Below are 22,092 nucleotides of genomic sequence, written 5' to 3' on the forward strand. Positions count from 1 at the left end.
TTAGAATCCACCCTGTAGTCCATGTCTAACTTCTAAAACCATACACCGAGAACATTTCCCCATAGAGACCAGCTGCTGCCCTCATTGGCACAAGTACAAGGTCAGGAGGAATACATTGTACATGAAATCCTTGACTAAGATCAAGTAGGGCAAATTTATGATACCTGTTTGTTGGGAAGGTTATGGCATGGAGGAACGCACTTGGGAGCCAGCTGAAAATATTCACACTCACTCTGGTTCAGGCCTTCCACAGGAACCACCCTAAGAAACCAGGATCCCTGTATCCTGGAGGGAGCCCCTAAAGAAGAGGGTGATGTCATGATCCAGGGGTCTCAAATCTGGGATCAGCCACACTCTAACCCTGTACCTGGCTGCCTGCTAGTGATAGCTTACCTGAGACCCATGAAGCTCAGCCTCAGTGTGAGGCTCCTCCCCTGAGAACTGATTGACAGACTCCAAGAGTGAGTGATTTTGACAGCTTCCAGTTCTTGCTGCTGTGTTAAGTACAGCCAGCAGGTCAGACAACTGAGCTCCATCCTGCCCCAGACTGTGTGCCTTGTGGTTCCTGCTCCTGCTACCCCAGCTTGATCTCCTGGCATTCTGAGTTGGCTTGACTCCTGACATCTGTCTTGTGGTTCCTCACCTCCAGTTTGTCTCCTGCTTCTCACCTCCTGGAATCCCAATCCAGCTGACTCTTGACTCCTGTCTCATAACTACAGACTTTGACTTTGCCTACTAGATCTGGCTGCCCATGACCTGGCCTGTGAAACCCCCTTGCTGTGTCTTCCACATTTGTGTCCCACCTCTTTCTGACTGTTTCTTTTTACATCTCCAGTTTCCTTGTCCCTTCCTTGTTTTCCCCCTCCTTCTGTCTTTCTTTTTGTTTTCACTGAACCATGGGGAAAAGTGTGCCTGTCAGCGACAGGGTTTTCTTGGAGGTGTGAGGAGAAGGCAGTGAGTGAGCAGAGCAGGTATAAGGCCCATGTCTGATTGCTCCCTGAACTGTCTAAGATGCTCTCTTCTTCTGTCTTCTGAGCATGGTATAGCAGAGACTGGAGTGAGTGGTGGGTTTGGGAACCAGCAACATGCCTTCCAAGTGGTTTGTACACTCTCCTCTAGTGGTACAGAGCGAAGTTGTCTTTGGTCAGTGAGCTTCCCAAGATTTTAGGACTATATTCACCTGTTTAAAATCTCAGGGCAATCTTGGGAAAAACAGGACAACTTGTATTAAGTATAGTTTGTTTTTTCCTCTGCACTTTTTAACCATTCCATATGCTCCATTCCAGCTTTGTCAATGTACGTCCTCCCTTACCCCAAACACAGACTATCCTTCTCCCCCAATACTGACTCACAACACTTGAGCTCCAGCAAGCTCCAATTTCAAAGCAACATGTGACTAGATCCCTTAACTCAGCTCTTTTACATAAGTGTTTTTTTCTTCCCCATCTTGCCTCAAGCGTACCTCTAGACTAGGGAAAATCTTTACCCTACAAGTTTGCATCTCAAGGGAAGTTCTGGGTTCCTTTTTGTTTTACTTCCCATACTACTAACTGAAGCTAGTAATTGTCTTTGATGGATCAGTTAGAGGACCTCCTCTCCCTCCACTGAAGCAGAAGAGAAGGGGCTGCTGTAAAGGGGTCTCTGGCTGTTAACATGAATTTGTCCGTATTTATATATGAATGCATGCATTCACTCTACTGTAACTGCTGCTTGAGTCACTGAAGCCTTAGTTAAATTTACATTCTTTTCTAAAATATATTAGTCATCCTATTGATTGTAGCCCTTCAACAGATACTATGAGATAATATTCCAGATCCATTTTCAGTATGAAAAATAACTTGTGCAGTTTTGTTAAACTAGTTTTCCTTAACCCAGACCTTGTCATATTTGATAGGGTATATTGTCATTTTGGGCCAAAGCTGCTATTCCCTTAACCATGCTTCCCACTGTAATTTATTCATCAACCACCTCCATCTATATATGGTGTGACAAAGCTCTGTCCTTGTCTCCGTGGGTCCCGGGTTTCCTGGCAGATTTCGCTAGCCTCAGAGGCTCACTGTGACCCTCTACGTAACCCTTCTTTCTCTAGAGACAAGGGTCACAGTCTACTGAGCCATTTTCATCATAAGCCAGCAAGGGAGGTGAGGAGAAGTTTATCCTTCCTTGCACTGTCTCTGTTGTCTCCCAGTCTCAGTGATTAATCAGGGGGCAAAGGTGGGGGGAAGCCCAGACCCACCCTCTACTCCCAGCTCCAGCCCAGGGACCCTAATAGTATCAGCTATGGTAGCTGACCAATTCCCTGGGCTACTTCCCCCACAGCAGCCCTCAATTCCTCAAGCTCCACTTCACCCTTACCTCAGGGCCTCCTTCCTTGTGCCTGATACGGTGTGTACTACTCAGCCTCTCAAACAGCACAACTTCCTCTCACAGCTCCTGACATGCACACCCACCTGACTGACTGGGAGGCTTTTATCTAGTTTCAGCCAGCCCCTGATTGGCTTCAGGTGTCCCAATCAACCTAGCATTCTCCCTGCCTTCTGGAAAGTTCTTAATTGGCTCCAGGTGTCTTAATTGACCTGGAGCAGCTTCCATTTCACTTAACCTGGTACCAGGGATTTGTTTAGCCTGGAGCTAATATATCTATCTCCCACTACTTTTCTGTAGCCATCTGGCCTTGCCACGTCACAATGGGTAAACATTATAGTTAAAATAATACTTTTCCCACCATGGACTGTGTAGAGGGCATATTCTTGAACGTCAATAGTTTTGGTAGTTCGACTCTTCTGTAATAAATTTTAAATCCTTCATGAAATATAACTATTGAGGTAAATTCAACCTTTGGGCAATGTATTCCAGCCTTGAATAAAACCAAATCTCACAACGTATTCTATTATAGTGTACTCTGGTTCAAAATGAAATAAGCTATGGCACAATGTCTTAATATAATCCACACACACATTAGATCAGCACTTTATGCCTTGGCCTGTTTTTATAATTCTAGTTGAAGAATGAATAAACTTTTCCTTTCATTGCTCCAGCTAGAATTTGTATATCTGATGGGGAACTGGAACTCTTTTCCTGGAAAAGAGGGAGGAATACAGGCAGAAAGAGAGATTAAATGAACTTTATTTCAAGTAGAAAATATCCTCAATTGGCATTAGGTAGAGACTAAAATAAAAAAAAAATACTGAATGTGATTTTACTGCCTTTTTTAAAATTTTTTATTTTATTCCCTTGAATAAATACTGTGGAGTAATCAAGGATCACATAAAGTAGGTAAACATTTGTGGGGAACTAAAATATCAGTAAACCTGTGATAAAGATATACACATGCATTCGATGAAGTGAGCTGTAGCTCACGAAAGCTTATGCTCAAATAAATTTGTTAGTACTCCTTTTCTTTTTACATAAATATTGGAATTCTGTTCATTTGAATTAGCCAAATTCGTCGTTTAAATACTTGAGAAATATGTAACTTTTTTTACATAAATTCAGGATTTCTGCAGTTAAAAGGACTCAATCTAGCTAATAAAGACTGCTAACTTTAGGTGGTTCCTTCATCTGTTTGTCTACCTTACATACTTCAGGTTGGTTACAGTATTTATGGAATAGGCCTTACTACGGTTATCATAGTACACTTTTCATTGACGGTAAGCATTGCTTCTAGAGATGCCAATTAAACACTGCAAGGAATAAGCAGTTTGGCATGAAATTTCAAGAGAGTTGGCTAACACTCCTAGTATGTATATCCTTCAAAGACAGAATTTTCTTCAGCGATGCTCTGCTCTTATCTCTTAACAACTGCATTGGATGACTTTTTCCTTTAGAATTTTCCATTTCTTGCGCTTAAAGCAAAGGTTCACTGCCTTCCTCTGCAGTGTGGGGCACGGGTCACTTGCTGGAGGATTCTCTGCACAATATGAGGACTTCAGTAGTTCAGACATAAGTTAGGGGTTTGTTACAGGAGTTGGTGGGTGAGATTCCTTGTGCAGGAGGTCAGACTAGATGATCATAATTATCCCTTCTGACCTTAAAGTCTATGAGTCTGCTTTTTTTAATATACTCTCCTGACTAAAATCAGATAGCCCTTGATTTGTGGGCAGACTGACTCCACATGGGTGTTTCCCTTTGGCTACATCCAAGCATTATACTTAAACTTCTTGTAGTGCGTTAGCGGTTGTCCCTCCTCCTCTGGCTCAGTGGGAGGGCACTTCACCTCACTGCATCACTGGGATGTCGCCCACTAACGGGGAATTACAAATTGAACACAAGGGGCCCTGGCTCGTGGCATGGGTAGGGCCAAGCAATATCTTGGTCTAAGCCTCTTAGGCCAGGTGGAGCAAACAGTCTTAAGGGCTCAGGCCCTGAGGCAGTGCAGAGCAAACCAACAGTTTTAGGGAGCTCATGCCCTCAGGCAGGGGAAAGCTATAAGCAGTCTAGAGGCTCAGGCCTTCAGGCAGGGTAGAACAACCAGTCTATCACCTGATGTCCTGGCTCAGGCAGATGGCAGACAATCGCAGGCTTCTTGGCCTCAGGTAGGGAGGCTGCCACCCCAGGGGTGGAGTTTGCAGCAGGAGGTAAGAGGACCCAGGCCCACCCTATTCCACCAGGTCCCAGCCCAGGGCCCTAACAGTGGTGAAGGGTTCTGCCACTGGGTCAGTGGGGATTCTACCACAATATGCTGACTCGGGTTCTAACAGTGAAACTTGACGAACATCTGGTTTCCCTGGGTACGTCCTACCATAGTCTGGGCGAGGGGTTCCATAGTCCGGGAGTCCTCCATCTCCTCGGGGTATATGGCGAGTGGCAGTCCCGGTAGCTCTTCTCCTGGGTCAGTCTTGTGCAGCGCAGGTTCAGCTTCGAGGTTTTGCAGGGGGCTGGAGACCCATTTTTCCCTGGTTCAGACTTAACAGGGCTAACGGCTTCGCCTTTTATATTTAGCTTATGTTGAGGGGTGGGCCCGGCCTGGCTCCGCCCACTAGGGACTCAGAGTGGCTCCTTCCCCTTTGGCTCAGTGGGAGACCACTCCGCCTCACTACACTTCCACAAAGCATTTATTCATTTTGATTTAAAGCTTGCAATTTAATGTAAAGTATAATCCAGTTTTGACTACCATAAAATGAATAAGTATCTGTCCTCTACAAAAATTGAGACTAAGGATTGTGTGGCAAAGTAGGGCCTGAATGGCAGGACAGAAGCAATAGGAGACTCAGGTTAACTTCTTTAGGGTTTGTAATTTTATTTACAGGACTCTTGATCAGTCAGATTAATTCAAAACAGCAAAGTCCCTGGGCATATTCCTTCATGCAGTATAAAGAAATCACCTCTTATATATTCAGTCCAGTCCTCTCTTTTCTGCCCTTCACCTCCCCTCACCCTCAGCCTCTTTAGCTTTTTTTATTGTTTAGGGTGTGAACCTGACTAGGCTAAATTGCATTTGATGGAGGCACTTCCAGGGAATTTGTAAACTGCTGTTGAAATTGAATGCACAAAAGAAATGTTACTCCTCGTGGGAACACTGTAGACAATGTGTGTCAGGGCTCGGAGACCCTTTTTGGAGGGTATTGTCAATTTGCACACTTTCTGGGACTTCAGGAGTCTATAGCCCTGAATCCTGACAGGTTTTCTGTAAAAATCATTTTTCCCAGTGTTTCAGAATTCTGAGTTCAATGTATCAGAAGCTTTATTTTCATGTGAAACTTTCTTTAAAATGGGAGATGTAGTTAGCCCATCCTCTGATAAAAGTAATTTCTCATCAGTATGATGTAACGTGCTGACAAGTATGTTCACAAATTTAGAAGTTGGGAGCAGACGAAAGGAGGAAGTTATGGAAGCAAACAGAATAGTACTCTTAAATTGCATCAGACTGAAAAGGAAATTAATTTAGATTTAGGTCAGTCTCAGATTAAAGGCAAGGTCAAAATAGAGAACTCTTTTACAGAGAAGCCGCCCATTAACTCTGCTGGAGTAGCATCCAAAACAAGTCTGAGACCCACCCCTGAAGAAAGCTCCTTCAGAGTCTGATTAAGAAGGTGCCAACTGGAAGGTTCTGGAAGTTGAGGTATTGGTATTTATGTGCTAGTCACTACCACTGCATCAAAAGCTTTGAGTTGTGAAGTTCTACCCTGTGTAGTCCTGAGAACATGAGACCCAGGAATGAGATTCTTATACAGATATTTTTAAACAATGGGTCCTGTCTGCTCCCTGTTGATAGGGAGTGGTCTTTAAACCAGGCTGGCAGCTCCATTTTGAGCCAATCAAAGATCTGAGGGTAAAAATAATCCTTTACTGGAAACAGTAAAGTTGAGGAAGGAAAGAATCAATTAAACAGGAATATAAGCTGATTAAGGCTTGAAGGAAAAGATGAGTACCCAATACTAAAAAGGACTAGAAAACAAATATTCATATTAATGAATGCAGACTATTAAAATAATTACTAAAATTGCCACACTGCAGGATTCCTCTTTTAAAATGGTCTCTGAAATAATGAATACTTAGTATAAATAGTTGATTTTTATAAAATGAGTAAAGGAATACTTGGGGAAAACTTTGAACATAATCAAATCAGTAGCCATGGAGGACATGCGTCCTGAGCTGATAAGAGATTTGGAAACAAAATTACCAAACCACAAACATCTTTGAAAAGTGATGGAGATGTGGGACGGTATCTGAGGACTGGAAAACTGATTCTTTGACATTATTTCCTTAAACCTGAGCACTGGTAATGATTGTAGCCTGCCTCATTTTGTTTGCTTTCTGTACATCTCTGCCACTCATTTTAAATTCTGTTTAAACTTTTATTGGTATTTAATAATTTGGTATTGTTGAGGGGCCCCAATCCATTGTGCTAGGTACTGTGCAAACTGATTAAGATACAATGCCTACTTCAAAGTATCTCTAGCACAATCAGGAGTGCCTGCCATCCTTCATGAGTTTGAAACTTTCATTTGTGTAATTGGGAACATATATGCCTTCTTTTCTGGTCTTTCTATAAAAACTGCTGAACTTGAGCCCTGTTACATACTCTCATCTATTATACTTTTGACATAACCGATACTATTGTATGGATAATTCATAGTCAAATTTGTGTTGCTGTATGTGCTCTCTGATCGTGGAGGAATCTTTCCTGCTCTGTTATGGAATAGGAAATTGTACACCTTAATAACGAATATCAGTGCTCAACTAGTCGTCTTGGCAATCTGATATTTTAGTTAAACTGAAAACATACTGGTTGTTGGAAAGGCTTATGTGAAACAGAAATATATTTGCAAATAAAGTAGTATGCCTTACTGTTTAGTGGTTCAGTTCTCCTAGAACTTTGTGACATGCTCATGATCTATGAGCAAAACAGAAAGATGTGGATTTGCAGAAGATACTTTTATCAGAACTTTCTTTCCAGCCAGGATAGTTCCTCTTTGTCTTGTAGATCCGCATACTGCCAAATGTTGAATTTGGTTACCTTTTTATTTTTCCTTTTGATTTTCCTAATCTTTAATATGTTAGTAAACTATTATGTCAAAGGATAGTATTTAATTGCACACTGCTGTTTTATTTAAAAGATCAAAGCTGTTCTCTGAACAGTTTTGATTGACTGTGAAGACTCTGTGTTCAGAACTAATAGGTATATTAAAGCATTGCCAAGATTAATGTGGGGATGACTCTGCCTATTTTCAGAATTGCAGGGGGGCGAATTCTATCAACAATCAAGATACACTTGATAAAAGGCCGAAACAGTGGGGATCCATTCTGTCGAGCAGCAGAGGAAGTTTTACAAGATTTGGATTTAAGGATTAAAAATATTATAAATTCTCAACATGAAGCTGTGACTGCTAGCACCACTGGAATCAGTCCAGCCCGGGTAATGGGCCTCCTTTTGTTCTCCTACTATACAGCTTTACAAGAAAGCCAATGTCTTTTTTTTTTTTTTTTTAAACTTGAAATATAGAATAATCTTTTCCCAATAATACAGAATAGTGTCATTTCCTGTGTAGCGTAGTACACTTAAATTTGTTGAAAGACTCTAAGTCCTTTAGGATTATAGTGTGGTTTTCAAAAAGTCATTATACTTCAACTAAAAATTATTATGTTAATAGTTTTATAATTTTAATGTAACTTTTTTTAAATGCAGTTTATTGTTCCCATTCATAAGAGTTTGTAAAATATTAAATGTTTGTAAAATATTAAATATTTGTAAAATAACTAATCTGTTACTAATATTAATACAGTTAAATTTTTATTTAAATTCCCTGATAAAATTATGTTAAGATGCAGTTAAGGCTGAGAGTACATATAAGAAATTTAGGATAAAATACATTGATGACCTAGTTATCCCAAAATCAATCGATATAAATGCAGAACACTCTACTTTAAAAATTAAATCCAAACATGTTAAGATATAGTAATGCATATCCAAACAACCTTAATTCTGCTCTGTAGATACCATGCAATAATGATATGATTATGATTACTATTTATGGTCCCAGATTATATTAGTGATTTAAACTGACTTGTAAAGACTCATTAGATTTTTCTCTCTGTCTTGCCCTCCCCATTTCTCTCTTCCAAAAAAAAGAGGGGGAGGGGTATGGGGGGGTATTGCTACAGTACAGAGTTCAGGTGACTTAGGTGGTGAAACTGTGTGATTTCCATAATTTAAAATGTTTGGATTTCTTTTAAATTTCATATTAATTCTGAATTTTCCTGGTTTATAATGCTTTGTTTTGGGCTTTGTTAATATGCAGTGCAGTAATAGGTAGTTGTAGTCATGTCGGTCCCAGGATATTAGAGAGACAAAGTGGGTGAGGTAATATCTTTGATTGGTGAGATAGACAAGCTTTCAAGCCACACATGTCTCTTCTTCGTCACCCACCTTGTCTCTCTAACATCTCTGTAATGTATTTTACCGTAGATTACTGATAAGTACTCTCAACCTTAACTTCATCTTCACTTCAGTTTTGTCTAGGAATTTTCTTTGTTTTGTATTCATGTATAAAATTTTAATTAAAAAAGTCAGAATGCTACCATTTGGTATTCCTAATGATTTGAAGAGATGCCATAAATTATTTTCTATAGTTTTAACTTTTTATGTCCAGATTGACCAATATGGACTGGCTGCTTTATGCCATTTTGAAGAAGCACAAAGCAGCTAGAGTTTATATCCCATTTGCCTCTCTTTTCCTGTCCCCCAGTTTCTACTTCTTGCCTCACTCTACGTTTCCCTGGGCAGTTTTCCCTTTACTCCTGTCCCACACATTCTCCATACATACACATCCTATTTCTTCCACCCACTGAGTCTCTGCATGTGGACATTTTCCTCCTCTATCCTACCTTCTGAGTAGATCTGGTGCAACAGGTAGCTTTTGAAAATAAATATTTAGGATTAATAGTCACTCTTGGTTCTGTTTTTCATAACTGAAAATTTTTCTGCCAGCAGAGGCTTCTGCATGAAATCTTATTCAGAAAAACTCTCAAAGTACTGTTATATCAAAATGGCTGTCATCTCTTGTTGTTCTCAATGGAACACAGGTTATAGGTTGATGTCCCCTATAAACGTGGCCACCATTTCCCTTGTTCCCTGCAGGAGAGAAGCCAAAGATGGTGGCATCCTATATTGTGAGGAAGTAAAGAGGAATACTTGGGCCCGTTCAGAACAATGGGGAATAAAGGCCCTTCTCTAAATGGGCAACTGAAGGCAGCCTGTAATGTCAGTTCCTTTGAGAACAATGAGAGAGTCAGCACTTTTGAAAGTGCAGTTTTTGGTGAAACTCTTTGTAGAAGAATATTATTCTTTAGTGTCTGCTGAAAAAAAGTACAGTTATTAAGAATAATAGGGGCAAAATAGCCATTAATTCTTGAAAAAAATCAAATATAGCTTTTGTTTATGATTTCAATGAGGTTTTTTAACTATATGGGAGACATGAAGCATCTGTATTCTGTGAAGATCTTTTTGGACCTAAAAGGCCTGACACGGGGTGCTATATTTCTTATAGGAGTCACTAATAGATTCCATTATAAAATCTCAGAAAAATAGGTTTTTTATTCAGAGTAAGTGCTGTGATTTTTGGGGAGGGTATGCTCTATTTTTTTATACTTAACAAAGGTTAATCCCTTCTTTAAGTGCAAAATTCAACTTCATTTTACCTATGGAGCCACAACTGGTGCTTTCACAATGTAGTATTGCTAGGAAGGCTGGCTGTCTAATTCACTTCTGAATAAAATGCACTTGAAAACAGTTGCCTTGCAGCAAACAGATACAAAACTTTTAACCTGGCAATATTTTTCTTTGCAATATCTCGATGTTGTGGGAATTCCTGAGCTTCAGCTAAATAATTATTCCACAGGGGAGAAAGCTTTGCTTTAATTTAATTATGTGAAGCCTGCATTAATGGTTAATGAGAATTTTCATCACTATCTGAGAAGTTTACTGTTCTGGCCAGAATTTGGCTGTTGTGACCTGGATTGACCAATATAGGACCTGGAGTAGCAGAAGGTCATTCATGAGAGACTAGTCAATTTATTTTGGAGGCAGGAAGAAATGGGCCCTGGACATAGCTTTAACAAGCATCAGAGAAATGATGCTTGCATGTGGCTGCTTTTTCCATTTAAGTTTGAATGCCTTAATTTGTAGTGAAGCTTTTTTTTTTTAGTCTGTGTGCATAGTTATAGTTGAGACTGCTCTTTTTTTGCAGTTTTCACAGTAAAACAGTTGTGCCATGACACAATATGATATTGCACAAAAGTCATTATGTGGTAATGTAATGGCTGCATTGGCTCAGAATAAAATTTTAGGGAAGTTAAATGGAACTGAAATAGACAATTCTGTTCTAATTTTAGGTGCCAACCATAGCTGTAGTTGCTATTTCTATTCACTAGTTGTTAACTTATAGTAAATGTCTGACATATATTTTGCGATAGTTCTTGGAAGATACATACACTAACTGGTGTAATCAGGTAGATAAAAGAATAGAATTTGATTTATTCAAGGACATTGTTTAAGATTAGTTAACTGATTCTATAAAGTCTGTTGCTACTTATACTATCTTTTTAGAACAAATTTAAACTGCAGTGTGTTTTTTTTAACATGTAAGCAAGAAAACCTGTGGTTTTAAAAATACCCTACTGTACATTTAAAAAACAAGCCCTAAACTTCTGAACAGGATTGTTACTTTTTTTTTTACTTTCTATTTTTTTTATAGCAAACCTGCAATTTTTGCAGTACCACAGTGGTTATGAAGTTCTACGTCTCTGCTGCTGAGAGCAGCACTGAGCATTTCCATATTTAGATTTTCTTTGAGAACTTCTCCATTATTGTGGAAGATCCTGAGGGATCTATTTTATGCTAATCTGGAGGCTGTTGTACCTAACACACCTCTGGTCAGGTTTGTGGAAAAGAGTTGGTTACTTGGTAAAAGGGATTGGTGTTAGACTGTCCCAGAATGTATCTGTGTGCCCCATAGCTCTCAAGAATACGTGATGGGGAACTGTTCATTTTCTTCCCACCTAACTTCTGTAGTGCAGTGTCATTGCTCAGACTCCGATATTTAGCTGTATATCTTATTACGCTCATGCTTCCATCTAGCAATTAGCTAAATATCACTAATTGCGTGTTGGTTAGGAAGAAAATTCCCTTTTGGGTAGGTTATTCCATAATTGTCTGTGGGGGATTTCTTGCACCTTCTTCTGAAGCACCTGGCTGCTGTTGAAGATGGATTCCTTGTTGGTTGATTTGATGCATTGTAGCATTATTGTATGTTCCTATTAATATTTACTTAGATGGAATAATTTCTATTTACTTTCAGCCAAAATTACATGCCATAAACCATGGCACTGCCTACTGTGGCAGAGAAACTGTAAAGGCCTTATTAGCTCTTTTGGATGAAGAAGCTGCCAATCTTCCTACCAAAAACAAAGCAGAACTATTATATGGTGATGAAAATGTAACTCCATTTGGAATCACCTCTGTCTTAACACTCTTTAGGTGAGTACTAGTAAATCTATAAAATAAAACAAACCCCTGTAATAAATGGTCTGCAGAACAAGAATAATGTTCTTGCTTATACAAAGCAAATTACTTAGTAGCAAACTAAGAGATGTATTGTCAATTTGCTGTCAACTTTTTAGTTTCCAGTTTTTTTGTTTACTCAGTATATCTAATTTTCACTTCATTTGAGAATACTGTGTTCATAGCTCAAAAAACATAATTTTAACACTAGCAACTTATTCACAAAAGTGAATCTACCACTCTAAAATCTACCACTCTTTTCATAAACTTATGAAAAGTTTCTTACTTTTACTTAAAACTGACGGATTCTTTTTGCTAAAATACAGGAAATCACTTTTATTTCCTTGTTTTCTTTCCTCCCTTCAGACTCTAAAATCTCTTAACAATTTGTACTTCTGTAGCACCTTTATTCTGAGGTTCTCAATTGCTTTACAAACAATAAAACTCTGAACATTGTGTGATAGGTAAGGGATCACTTCATCTTCCACCTAAGTACAGTAACTTCTGGGGTATAATACTGTTTGTAAGTTCTTATGTTTTAAAAATGTTTTTACCTACGCGGTGAAATGTAGCAGAATATGGTATTTTTGAGGAAAGTGATAATCTATATCTCTACCAATAAATTAGCAATGCAGGTTGGTCACAGGTAGAAACATAGGAAATATTAAACCTTACTATAGTTTGCCATAGAATCCTAGAATATCAGGGTTGGAAGGGACCTCAGGAGATCATCTAGTCCAACCCCCTGTTTAAAGCAGGACCAATCCCCAATTAAATCATCCAACAGATTTTTGCCTCATACCCCTAAATGCCCCCCTCAAGGATTGAACTCACAACCCTGGGTTTAGCAGGCCAATGCTTAAACCACTGAGCTATCCCTCCCCCCAATCTTATTTGTTAATTTAAAATTCTCAATTTTACTATCAGTTCTAAGTATTTTTTCTGAATTTTAACAAATGTATTTGTTGTGTCCAGAGATTTCATTATTTTTTTTTATATTGAATGGTCCCAAAAATCTGTTTAAACTTTGTGGTCAGCTGTGCCGGGGATCTGACCACTTTCCAGAAAACTGTGTTTATTTTTAGGGCCAAGGTTGGAAGAGAAAACTGACATGTTTCATATATGAAACTTTGAGAGATTCAGATAATTTCTCTTTGTCCCTCCCCTATACCTCTGTGTTGGCCTTGACAGAGCTTTCAGTTTAAATTGTTAGATTGGATGGTTCCAGAGCTTTCTTTTCATTCTAAAACTTGGCAAGAAGTTGAAAATGAAAAAAAACCTTCCACAGAGCTACTGGTAAGAAGTGGTTACAGTCTCCTTTGTCTGATATTGATAGTGTTTTGTCACTGGCATCTCTATCTTTTGGCACTGAAAGTACCAACATTAACAACAAATCATCAAAAACATTTTAGAATTTTCCAGACAAAGTGAGATTTTTCTCACTGAATCAGTCTCTTCTATATATACTGCAACTCTGACAGAAGATGTTTCATCCTTCCCTTATTGTATGGATCCCTGCTGCTCTCCATTGGAGACTATATTGAAACAATTTCTTGTACGTATATATTCTTGGAGTGCAAATACTTAAGAAAAATAAGGGGTGGTTGTAATTATTGTGAAGCCTTATTGATGGCAGAAAGGGGTTACGTGCCGTGTTTCCAATAGCAGTTTCAGCTTTTCTTTTTTAGCCACCTGAGAAAATGCATTGAAGATAATATCAAAATAAGGAGACTGATCTAGTTAGAGCTACTATCTGTGATTTTTTGGGTAAATTTGGAATGAATTTAGGCTAAACATTTCCATAATTTATTAAGAAAATGCACACAATTTCTTCTCTGGCCTCCCTGCCTCACTGATAAGCCTTCAAGGTCCTACGTAATTTTTCTTCTCCCAGTTTTCTATTGTCAAAGTTATGTTGCTACTCCCATCCCCTTCATTCCGTCAAGGATGCCATCTTTGGTATTCCATTTGTCTACTTCTCCCATAACTGTTTCTGTGCTTTCTAGCATGTTGCCCCCTACTCATCAAATGCCTTTCTGTGATGGGGTGCCTGCCCCACACTGGGCTTTAAGGGGTTAATAGAGCCCTTGGGAGGCTGCAAGGAGCAGCCAGTTGGGGCCATGCTGGCCCATATAAGAAGAGCTGCAGAGCAGCTTCAGTCACTCCCTGGAGCTTGAGGAGGGAGGAAGACTGGCTGCCTTGCAGGCTGAAGGCAGCAAGCACCCTGGACAGAGCAGGACTGCAGGCAGAGACCCGGGGAGTTAAAGGCAGCTCCTGGCAGGCTGCAGAGTTCTGCAGGCTGAGGCCCTCAGGCAAGGGCAAAGAGGGTGCTGGGGCCTCGGGGAAGTGGCCCAGGGAGATCTAAAGAGGAGTCGGAGGGGACGCAATAAGTGGCCACCATCTACAGGGTCCCTGGGCCGGGACCCGGAGTAATGGGCGGGCCTGGGTCCCCCCCTTCTCCAGTTGTCTCTGGGGAAGTGGCGGAACTCTGTATTGCAGTTGCCACTGAGGAAAGTGGCTGGACAGATATTGCAGAGCCTCCAAAAGTGGGGAACCCAGAGCGTAACATGCCCGGAGGGCTATGTTACTGAAGAGGACGCCACAGTCCTGGGAGTGACGTGGGTCCCAGAGCAGAAGTGATGGCAGTGAGGCATCACCAGAAGAGGGCGCACTGGCAAAAAGAACTAATCCCCGTGACAGCCAGCAGGAGGCGCTGGAGTGGTGAGTTACACCCTGTCACACCTTCCTAAACTGGTCTGCAATACTACTAATATCCTGAAGATCCACTTTTTGTAGGCGTTGTTGAAGGAACTAGCTCACTGAGCTAGAGAAGCTACTGAATTGCCAAAATTATTGCCAAATTTGTACCTCACCTTGCAGAAGTCTTGGCACAGCTAAAAGCGTCTTAAAGAGAGTCCGATCTTCAAGGGAACATGTAGAAAGGTTCGGTCTCTGCTGAAATGAAATCACTACTTGTCAGTGCAGGCACATTGGCTGACAGTGATGATAAAGAGGTAACCATTAGGTGTATATTTCCAAGCAAAGAACAGATTTTGTTACTGTAAGAAGCAAAACCACTTGTGTATGCATCCAAGTCTTGTGTCCATGGAAATAAACTATGCACAAACTGAAAAATAGAAGTGTAATTGTCTGTCTGTCTGTGAGAACTTCCATCAAAGAGAGTGTGAGTGTGTGAGTTACTGTGGAGACTGACCAGAAGCCTTTGAAGACAATCATGGGAAGAAACTTGTTATAGCACTGCCAATGCCACAAGTAACAATGATGCGCCTGCAGAATCACAACTTTGTGATTAAACTTAAACCCTAACAGCATATGCCGGTTGCTGAAACCTTAAGTCAGAAATTTTATTGTACTTCCCATCAGTACCTCACATGCAAACAGGTTTTTTTTCGGGGTGGGGAGGTGTGGGAGAGGGGCAGGAGAAAGGATAGAGGAACAGAAGCTTGGATTCCTCCATTCCCCCTGTTTCTGAGGAGCCTTTAAGCATAGGAATTTTTGTTACAAAATGCTGAAGTGTAATTTAGTTAAGAATTGATCTTTTTTTTTCTTTTCTTTTCTTCTTTTTTTTAATGTAGATCTCCAGCACAATCCACTAGGTCTTCTCCAAAACCTCTCAGACAACGAATTAAAACATCTGTTGGTGAAAGAAAAATTAAGGTGTCGTATGGTTATTTTATATATTATAATATATATTGTATGAATGTAATACAATACTTGCGTTATGCATCCAGTCTCTCTCTCTCTCTCTCTCTATTTCTGTGTGTGAGAGTGAAATAAATAAATTGTGTGTGTGTGTGTAATCCATAAATGGAGAAGCATATTGGTGATTACATTAGTTATATCCCCTTAAAGAGGGAGCAATACAGACATAAGCCTGACTAGAAGAGTGACATGATAAATGAAAACAGAAAAGTTTGTAGGAAAAAGAGGCTTAAAAACTTGGTTGTGGACAAGCTATCCTAATGAATGGAGGCATGTTGAATTAATCTATATATTTTCATAGTCTGTGTAATTTAAAGTATAATAAAAGCAAAAATGACTACGAACACATGCTCTTTAACTCTTAATTTTGCATTCCTGCTAAATTGGGTTCTGTAAAAGAGCAATAATGGAATTTTTCAGTATAATTTTATGGGCATCTTCTTATGTTTCTAATTTCCAAAATCCTGTTACAAAGCAAGAACTCTCTGAACGAGAAACTTAAATACTTAAAATTAAAAACTTAAATTCTATATCTTGTTGTGTTGTTCAGACAGAAATCTTACTTTATAATAGTGAGTTAGGTATTGTTAGAAACATCATTTAGGAGAATGTCTTCAACAGCACTGACAGCTCCATGAATGCTTTTTTTAGCAGAAGTGCAAAATTTAGTCTTTGTTGGGACTATGCCAGCATTAATCCCTTGCATGTGGTTGTTGGGAGCTAAATGAAAGTTGGCCTCTAGTTCCAGCAGATGGGTTCTAGCAATAGATGAGGAAATAAATTAGATCAATTTTAATAGATGAGGAAAGACTATATTATCAATTTGTGGTAAAATGTACTTATTTAGCAATAAGACCAAACAGTAGACTAGCATAACTAAAAGTAACTTTCCATAAATGGGGAATAATGTTTACACAATATATATTTGGTGTGTGTGGGGAAGAAACAAAACTATCACCCCCTCCTAGCACCAAAATGAATTAACTTGGCATGTTGGGGCAATGTTTAGTTATTCACAGGGTGTAGCCTAGTGCGTGTAGTCCTTTGTGACATAATGTTATCAGGGGTCTGAACCCCAGGTAGATGTATTGGGTTTTCAGTACAATTCCTTGTGGAACTAAAATAAAGGAAACCATCAGACTTGAAGTATGTCTGTGTATCCTGAATATATTCTTGTTTCATATAAATAGGTTTAGCTATCACATAAATGAAGGAACAATCATGGTAAACTAAAGAGTGAAATTAAGCCTAAAACAGATTCCAAAAATGTGTCCTCTGAAAAATAAACCAGATAACAATGATTTTGGTCTGCTTGTTAGTGATAAATTAAACTCTGGTTTGATCCATCAAAATGTGAAAATATGTTAAAGTACATTGTAGGGCCTATTGAAATCAATAGGAGCTCTTTTGCCTGAATGAAGAGTTCAAGACTGGGTCAATGATCAATTGCGTTCAATATCAGAAAGTCCAGGGTATTTATTTAGTTAAAAATAATTATCCTTAATATTCAAAAAACCTTTTAGTCTCCTGAAAGAGATGCATAGGAGTCAGGCTTCCATCACAGAACTTACCAAAAATGTGACTCTGGAAGCTGATTCTTGATTACTAAAACATATTCACTTTTTCAGCAGGGTAAGAACAGAAAAATAATATAAACAATAGTATATTAGCTTTTTTGATTCTTAGGTAAAGGATGCTTTATGGGGCAATCAAAATTAGCCTTAGTGCTGCAGAGGATGATTACTTGGTAGCAGACTTTTATGACTTTGAAAGCCACTGCCACACCAAAAAGAAATGTAGAGAATCATCGTGGCCATAGCAGTTCCCATAGACATTCTGAAGAATGTGGCCAGACAGAAATATTTGTGGGGTGGTAAAAGGCACATGTAGCAGCAGCAATCTTTACAACCTTGACTAGGGTGCTTACAGACACCACTCCAATGGCAGGAGCACATTGGGGAGGAGGCATAGCTATGGTTCTACCCATTCTTGCCTATGCTCCTTGTGGTGGTGCTGTGATTCCCACCCAACTTATTTTTATAGCACAAGATTGACTGCCTTTTTTGCAGGAGCTAAGGGAATGGGAAAGACTATGTAACTACTCTGGAGGCAAAACCAACCTCTAGTTTCCCCTAGGATCCAGAAAGCCATAACTATTTCCTTTATGGCTCCCTCATTCCTGCAGTGCTAAGCAAAGATTAGTGCCTAATACTTCTAAGAATATTTTCCTTTTTTTAAAAAAAAAATAAAGATTCATGTGGCTCAAATTAGTTTAATTATATCCAGATTGAAGACTTTTTAATTGCATTTAATTGCAGAGTCTACTTACGAAGCATAAATTATAAGGCAAAATGTTCAGACAAATGTAAGTTTGTTGGCTAAAGATTACCTACAATCAAGTCTCTTTATTTTAGGGGTGAAAGGCAAACAAATTGGCATCTTATAATACAGTAGATCGCTACTACTATTTTTAAACTGTATATGGCCTCTTTACATTGATATTTCATAGTTACAGGACCAGCATCTAGTGTAGCTGCAGACAATTGGCACAGAATATATCGGGGTTTATTTAAAGTAAAATTTACTCTTCTATCTCATCATGTACTAAGCATTTCTTTTTAACAATTAAATATTAGAGCCATTGCTAAGAAGAGTTTTTTATACATATTTCAAATAAGTCAGTAATTACTTAGGAGTTGTTCTTTCATTAATGCTTTTCCTCAGGAGCTTTTTAAGATGTGAAAATTGGTTTTCTCCCCAGTTGGTCTAAAGTATTCTATTGCACTGAAAAGCATCTGTCTATGGGCTTGTCTATACAGAGCAGTAATACAAAGTACAGGAGTGTGATTTCTAAAGTTCGCTGACATGGTGTGCATTAATTGGTCCATGTAGACCCTGCTGGTGTGAACTAAAATTCCCTACTGAGCTTTAATGTAGTACTGTGTAATAGAGATCTCTAAGAAAATCTGGTAAATGAAAGGTGGAACACTTGCATGTACTAATTTTTGTAAAGAAATGTAAAGGAGTACTTGTGGCACCTTAGAGACTAACAAATTTATTTGAGCATAAGCTTTCGTGAGCTTACAGCTCACTTCAGCGGATGCATTCAGTGGAAAATACCACTGAACGCATCCAATGATGAAGTGATCTGTAGTTCACAAAAGCTTATACTCAAATAAATTTGTTAGTCTCTCCACTGAATGCATCTGATGAAGTGAGCTGTAGTTCACGAAAGCTTATGCTCAAATAAATTTGTTAGTCTCTAAGGTGCCACAAGTACTCCTTTTCTTTTTGTGAATACAGACTAACACGGCTGCTACTCTGAAACCTGTAAAGAAATGTATCCTCCAGAGCAGTTGTTTACCAAAGCATCTCTATAGGCAGTTATGAATAGAACTGCAGATTTGTAAGTTTGAAACCTGGAGCAAAGTGTGTGAGTTGTGTGTGTAGTTTAAAAAAAAACCTATAGATGGTGGACAAAGCAACTAAGTTATTGTGGATTTGTGATTTTTAGTGTAAAAATATGTGGAGAGTTTCCATTGTGCCAAATTTCAGCTGAATGAGTTAGCTAAGTGTAAGTGAAAGCATAAGAAATAATGCAGTATGTTTTGGGGCATGTTAGTCCCATAGCTGCAGAGGGGCAGAAGACGCAGAAATGTTAGCACATCCCATTCCTGAAGAGTCATTGGAGGTGGTACAAAAAGACCAAACATTCCTCCAAAGGAGATCTAGTGAGGAAATATGCCTTTTATTCTTGACTCCTTGAAGGAAGAGGAGAAAGTATGCTTCAGCTCATCCTCTCTACCAGACTTGCGAGAGCTGGTAAGGATCTCCTGCATCTTCCTCTGGAAAAAAGATAAGGAGGCAGATCAAATATCTAAACATTCTCAAAGTTCATGTTTAGTTTGAAAGATCTGAGAAGTTTTGCCAGGTGGGAAAGAGGATTCATTCAGCCCTATTCTTGAGGTACATTTAATCATGCAGCTGTGTCGCTTAGAAAGGTTTAGGTGCTCCACTCTTTGGGCTGGATTGTGCCTACCTTATTTTCCCTGACTTCAGTGGGATTGTTTGTACGTATATCTGCTCATCAGTATGAGTAAGGTGGTCAAAATCTGACTTCTAGCAGTTAGGCGCTACAAAGACTTAGGCCCACAGGCAGCCTTACTAGAAGACTGCTCACCTCTTCCTCGGGCTACTCTTGCCTCTATTTCCTTTGGCTAAGAAGGCTGCTTTTTGAGAAGCCAAGCTTTTCTCTTTAGTCACACAAACTTACCTGTAGTTTTTTACTTAGTGGTCAGAGTGAAAGGTTCATAATTTTGTATGATGCTTTTTGGATTGGGTTTGGTTCTTGGATGAATTCTTTTAATAGATTCATAGTGGATTTCTTCTTTCATTGAAGAAAAGCCTCATTTTCTATTTGCGGATCACACATCATGTAAATCTGTGGTTGAGATTTTACCAGAGGCAGAATAAACATGGAATGAAAGTTTAGGTACCTTTTGAGAGTGATCTGTGGTAGTCCTTATTCTTGACATGAACTCTGATGGACTGTCTATATAGGGGCTCAGGCAGATTTCTTCAAGTAGAAATGAAGTCAGGCAAAGTGGAGAGGACACTACAGGGAGTGATCCACCCAAATCCTGTCCCATAAATCTGTTTATTTTTCCGCTAAGATAATTGTATGATGACTCCTTCTAAAACAACTTCAGATATTTCTTCTATGATAATTTTCATGGAAGGCAGTTACCCTGTCAGCTTCTAACGTCTAGTTAAATCTGGTAGGAATAGAAACATTGGATATAGGTGACAAGAGGTTAGCCAAGTAATGCTTGTTTTAGAATACTATCGTTCTTCTTCTCCTATCCCCGTCCCTTCAACCACTGATTGTAATATGGAGGATATAATATATATATAATTTCTAAAGGGCAACTCGATTTTCTGGTATTAGTTGTAGTGACTATGCCCATGTGTTAACAGGGATATTAGCTAAAATTAAATATGTTGCAATAAAGTTAGCATTGTAAGCAGTGCTTCAGTCCTAAAAGCTTGCTTCAGAAGGAGAGATGATAGGGTAACAAGCCTTGTGAATGGGGGGGAAGCAGTAGACACGGTATATCTTGACTTTACTAAAGCTTTTGATACTGTCTCGCATGACCTTCTCAAAAACAAACTAGGGAAATACAATCTAGATGGAGCTACTATAACAGGGATGGGCAACCTTTGGCACGCGGCCTGCCAGGGTGAGCCCCCTGGCGGGCTGGGCCAGTTTGTTTACCTGCCGCGTCACAGGTTCGGCCAATCACAACTCCCACTGGCTGTGGTTTGCTGTTCCAGGCCAATGGGGGCTGTGGGAAACGGCAGCCAGCACATCCCTCAGACTGCGCTGGACCGCAGGGATCACTTCTGGGTCCGTTTCTGTTCAATATCTTTATCAGTGATTTAGATAATGGCATAGAGAGTACACTTATAAAGTTTGCAGACAATACCAAGCTGGGAGGGGTTGCAAGTGCTCTGGAAGACAGGATTAAAATTCAAAATGATCTGGACAAACTGGAGAAATGGTCTGAAGTAAACAGGATGAAATTCAGTAAGGACAAATGCAAAGTACTCCATTTATGAAGGAACAATCAGTTGCACACATACAAAATGGGAAATGACTGCCTAGGAAGCAGTACTGCGGAAAAGGATCTGGGGGTCATAGAGGACCATAAGCTAAATATGAGTCAACAGTACAACACTGTTGCAAAAAAAACGAACATCATTCTGGGTTGTATTAGCAGGAGTGTTGTAAGCAAGACATGAGAAGTAATTCTTCCGCTCTACTCCACGCTGATTAGGCCTCAGTTGGAGTATTGTGTCCAGTTCTGGGCGCCACATTTCAGGACAGATGTGGACAAACTGAAGAAAGTCCAGAGATGAGCAACAAAAGATGATTAAAGGTCTAGAAAACATGACCTCTAAGGGAATATTGAAAAAATTGGGTTTGTTTAGTCTGGAAAAGAGAAGACTGAGAGGGACACGATAACAGTTTTCAAGTACATAAAAGGTTGTTACAAGGAGGAGGGTGAAGAATTGTTCTTCTTAACCTCTGAGGATAGGACAAGAAGCAATGGGCTTAAATTGCAGCAAGGGAGGTTTAGGTTGAACATTGGGAAAAACTTCCTAACTGTCAGGGTGTTTAAGCACTGGAATAAATTTGCCTAGGGAGGTTGTAGAATCTCCATCATTGGAGATTTTTAAGATCAGGTTAGACAAACAGCTGTCAGGAATCGTCTAGATAATACTTAGTCCTGCCATGAGTGCAGGGGACTGGACTAGATGACCTCTCGAGGTTCCTTCCAGTTCTATGATATCTCTGTAATCACCCA

General features: G+C 39.5%; 1 protein-coding gene across 4 annotated transcripts in view; it reads left to right on the forward strand.

Moving 5' to 3' along the window:
- PARPBP (PARP1 binding protein) overlaps window positions 1-22,092 on the forward strand; it is a 90,406-nt gene that overhangs the window by 52,306 nt on the left and 16,008 nt on the right. For 3 of the 4 annotated variants that reach the window (XM_084631347.1, XM_084631348.1, XM_084631350.1), the window contains 3 exons: window positions 7,675-7,858; window positions 11,799-11,977; window positions 15,598-15,679. In XM_084631347.1, coding sequence (XP_084487473.1) covers window positions 7,675-7,858; window positions 11,799-11,977; window positions 15,598-15,679 — 445 coding nt within the window. The remainder of the gene's footprint in view (window positions 1-7,674; window positions 7,859-11,798; window positions 11,978-15,597; window positions 15,680-22,092) is intronic. The other variant, XM_084631349.1, reaches the window with a different exon arrangement.

This window comes from Lepidochelys olivacea (assembly GCF_965140295.1).
Source record: "Lepidochelys olivacea isolate rLepOli2 genome assembly, chromosome: 1".
Classification (NCBI taxonomy): Eukaryota; Metazoa; Chordata; order Testudines; family Cheloniidae; genus Lepidochelys; species Lepidochelys olivacea.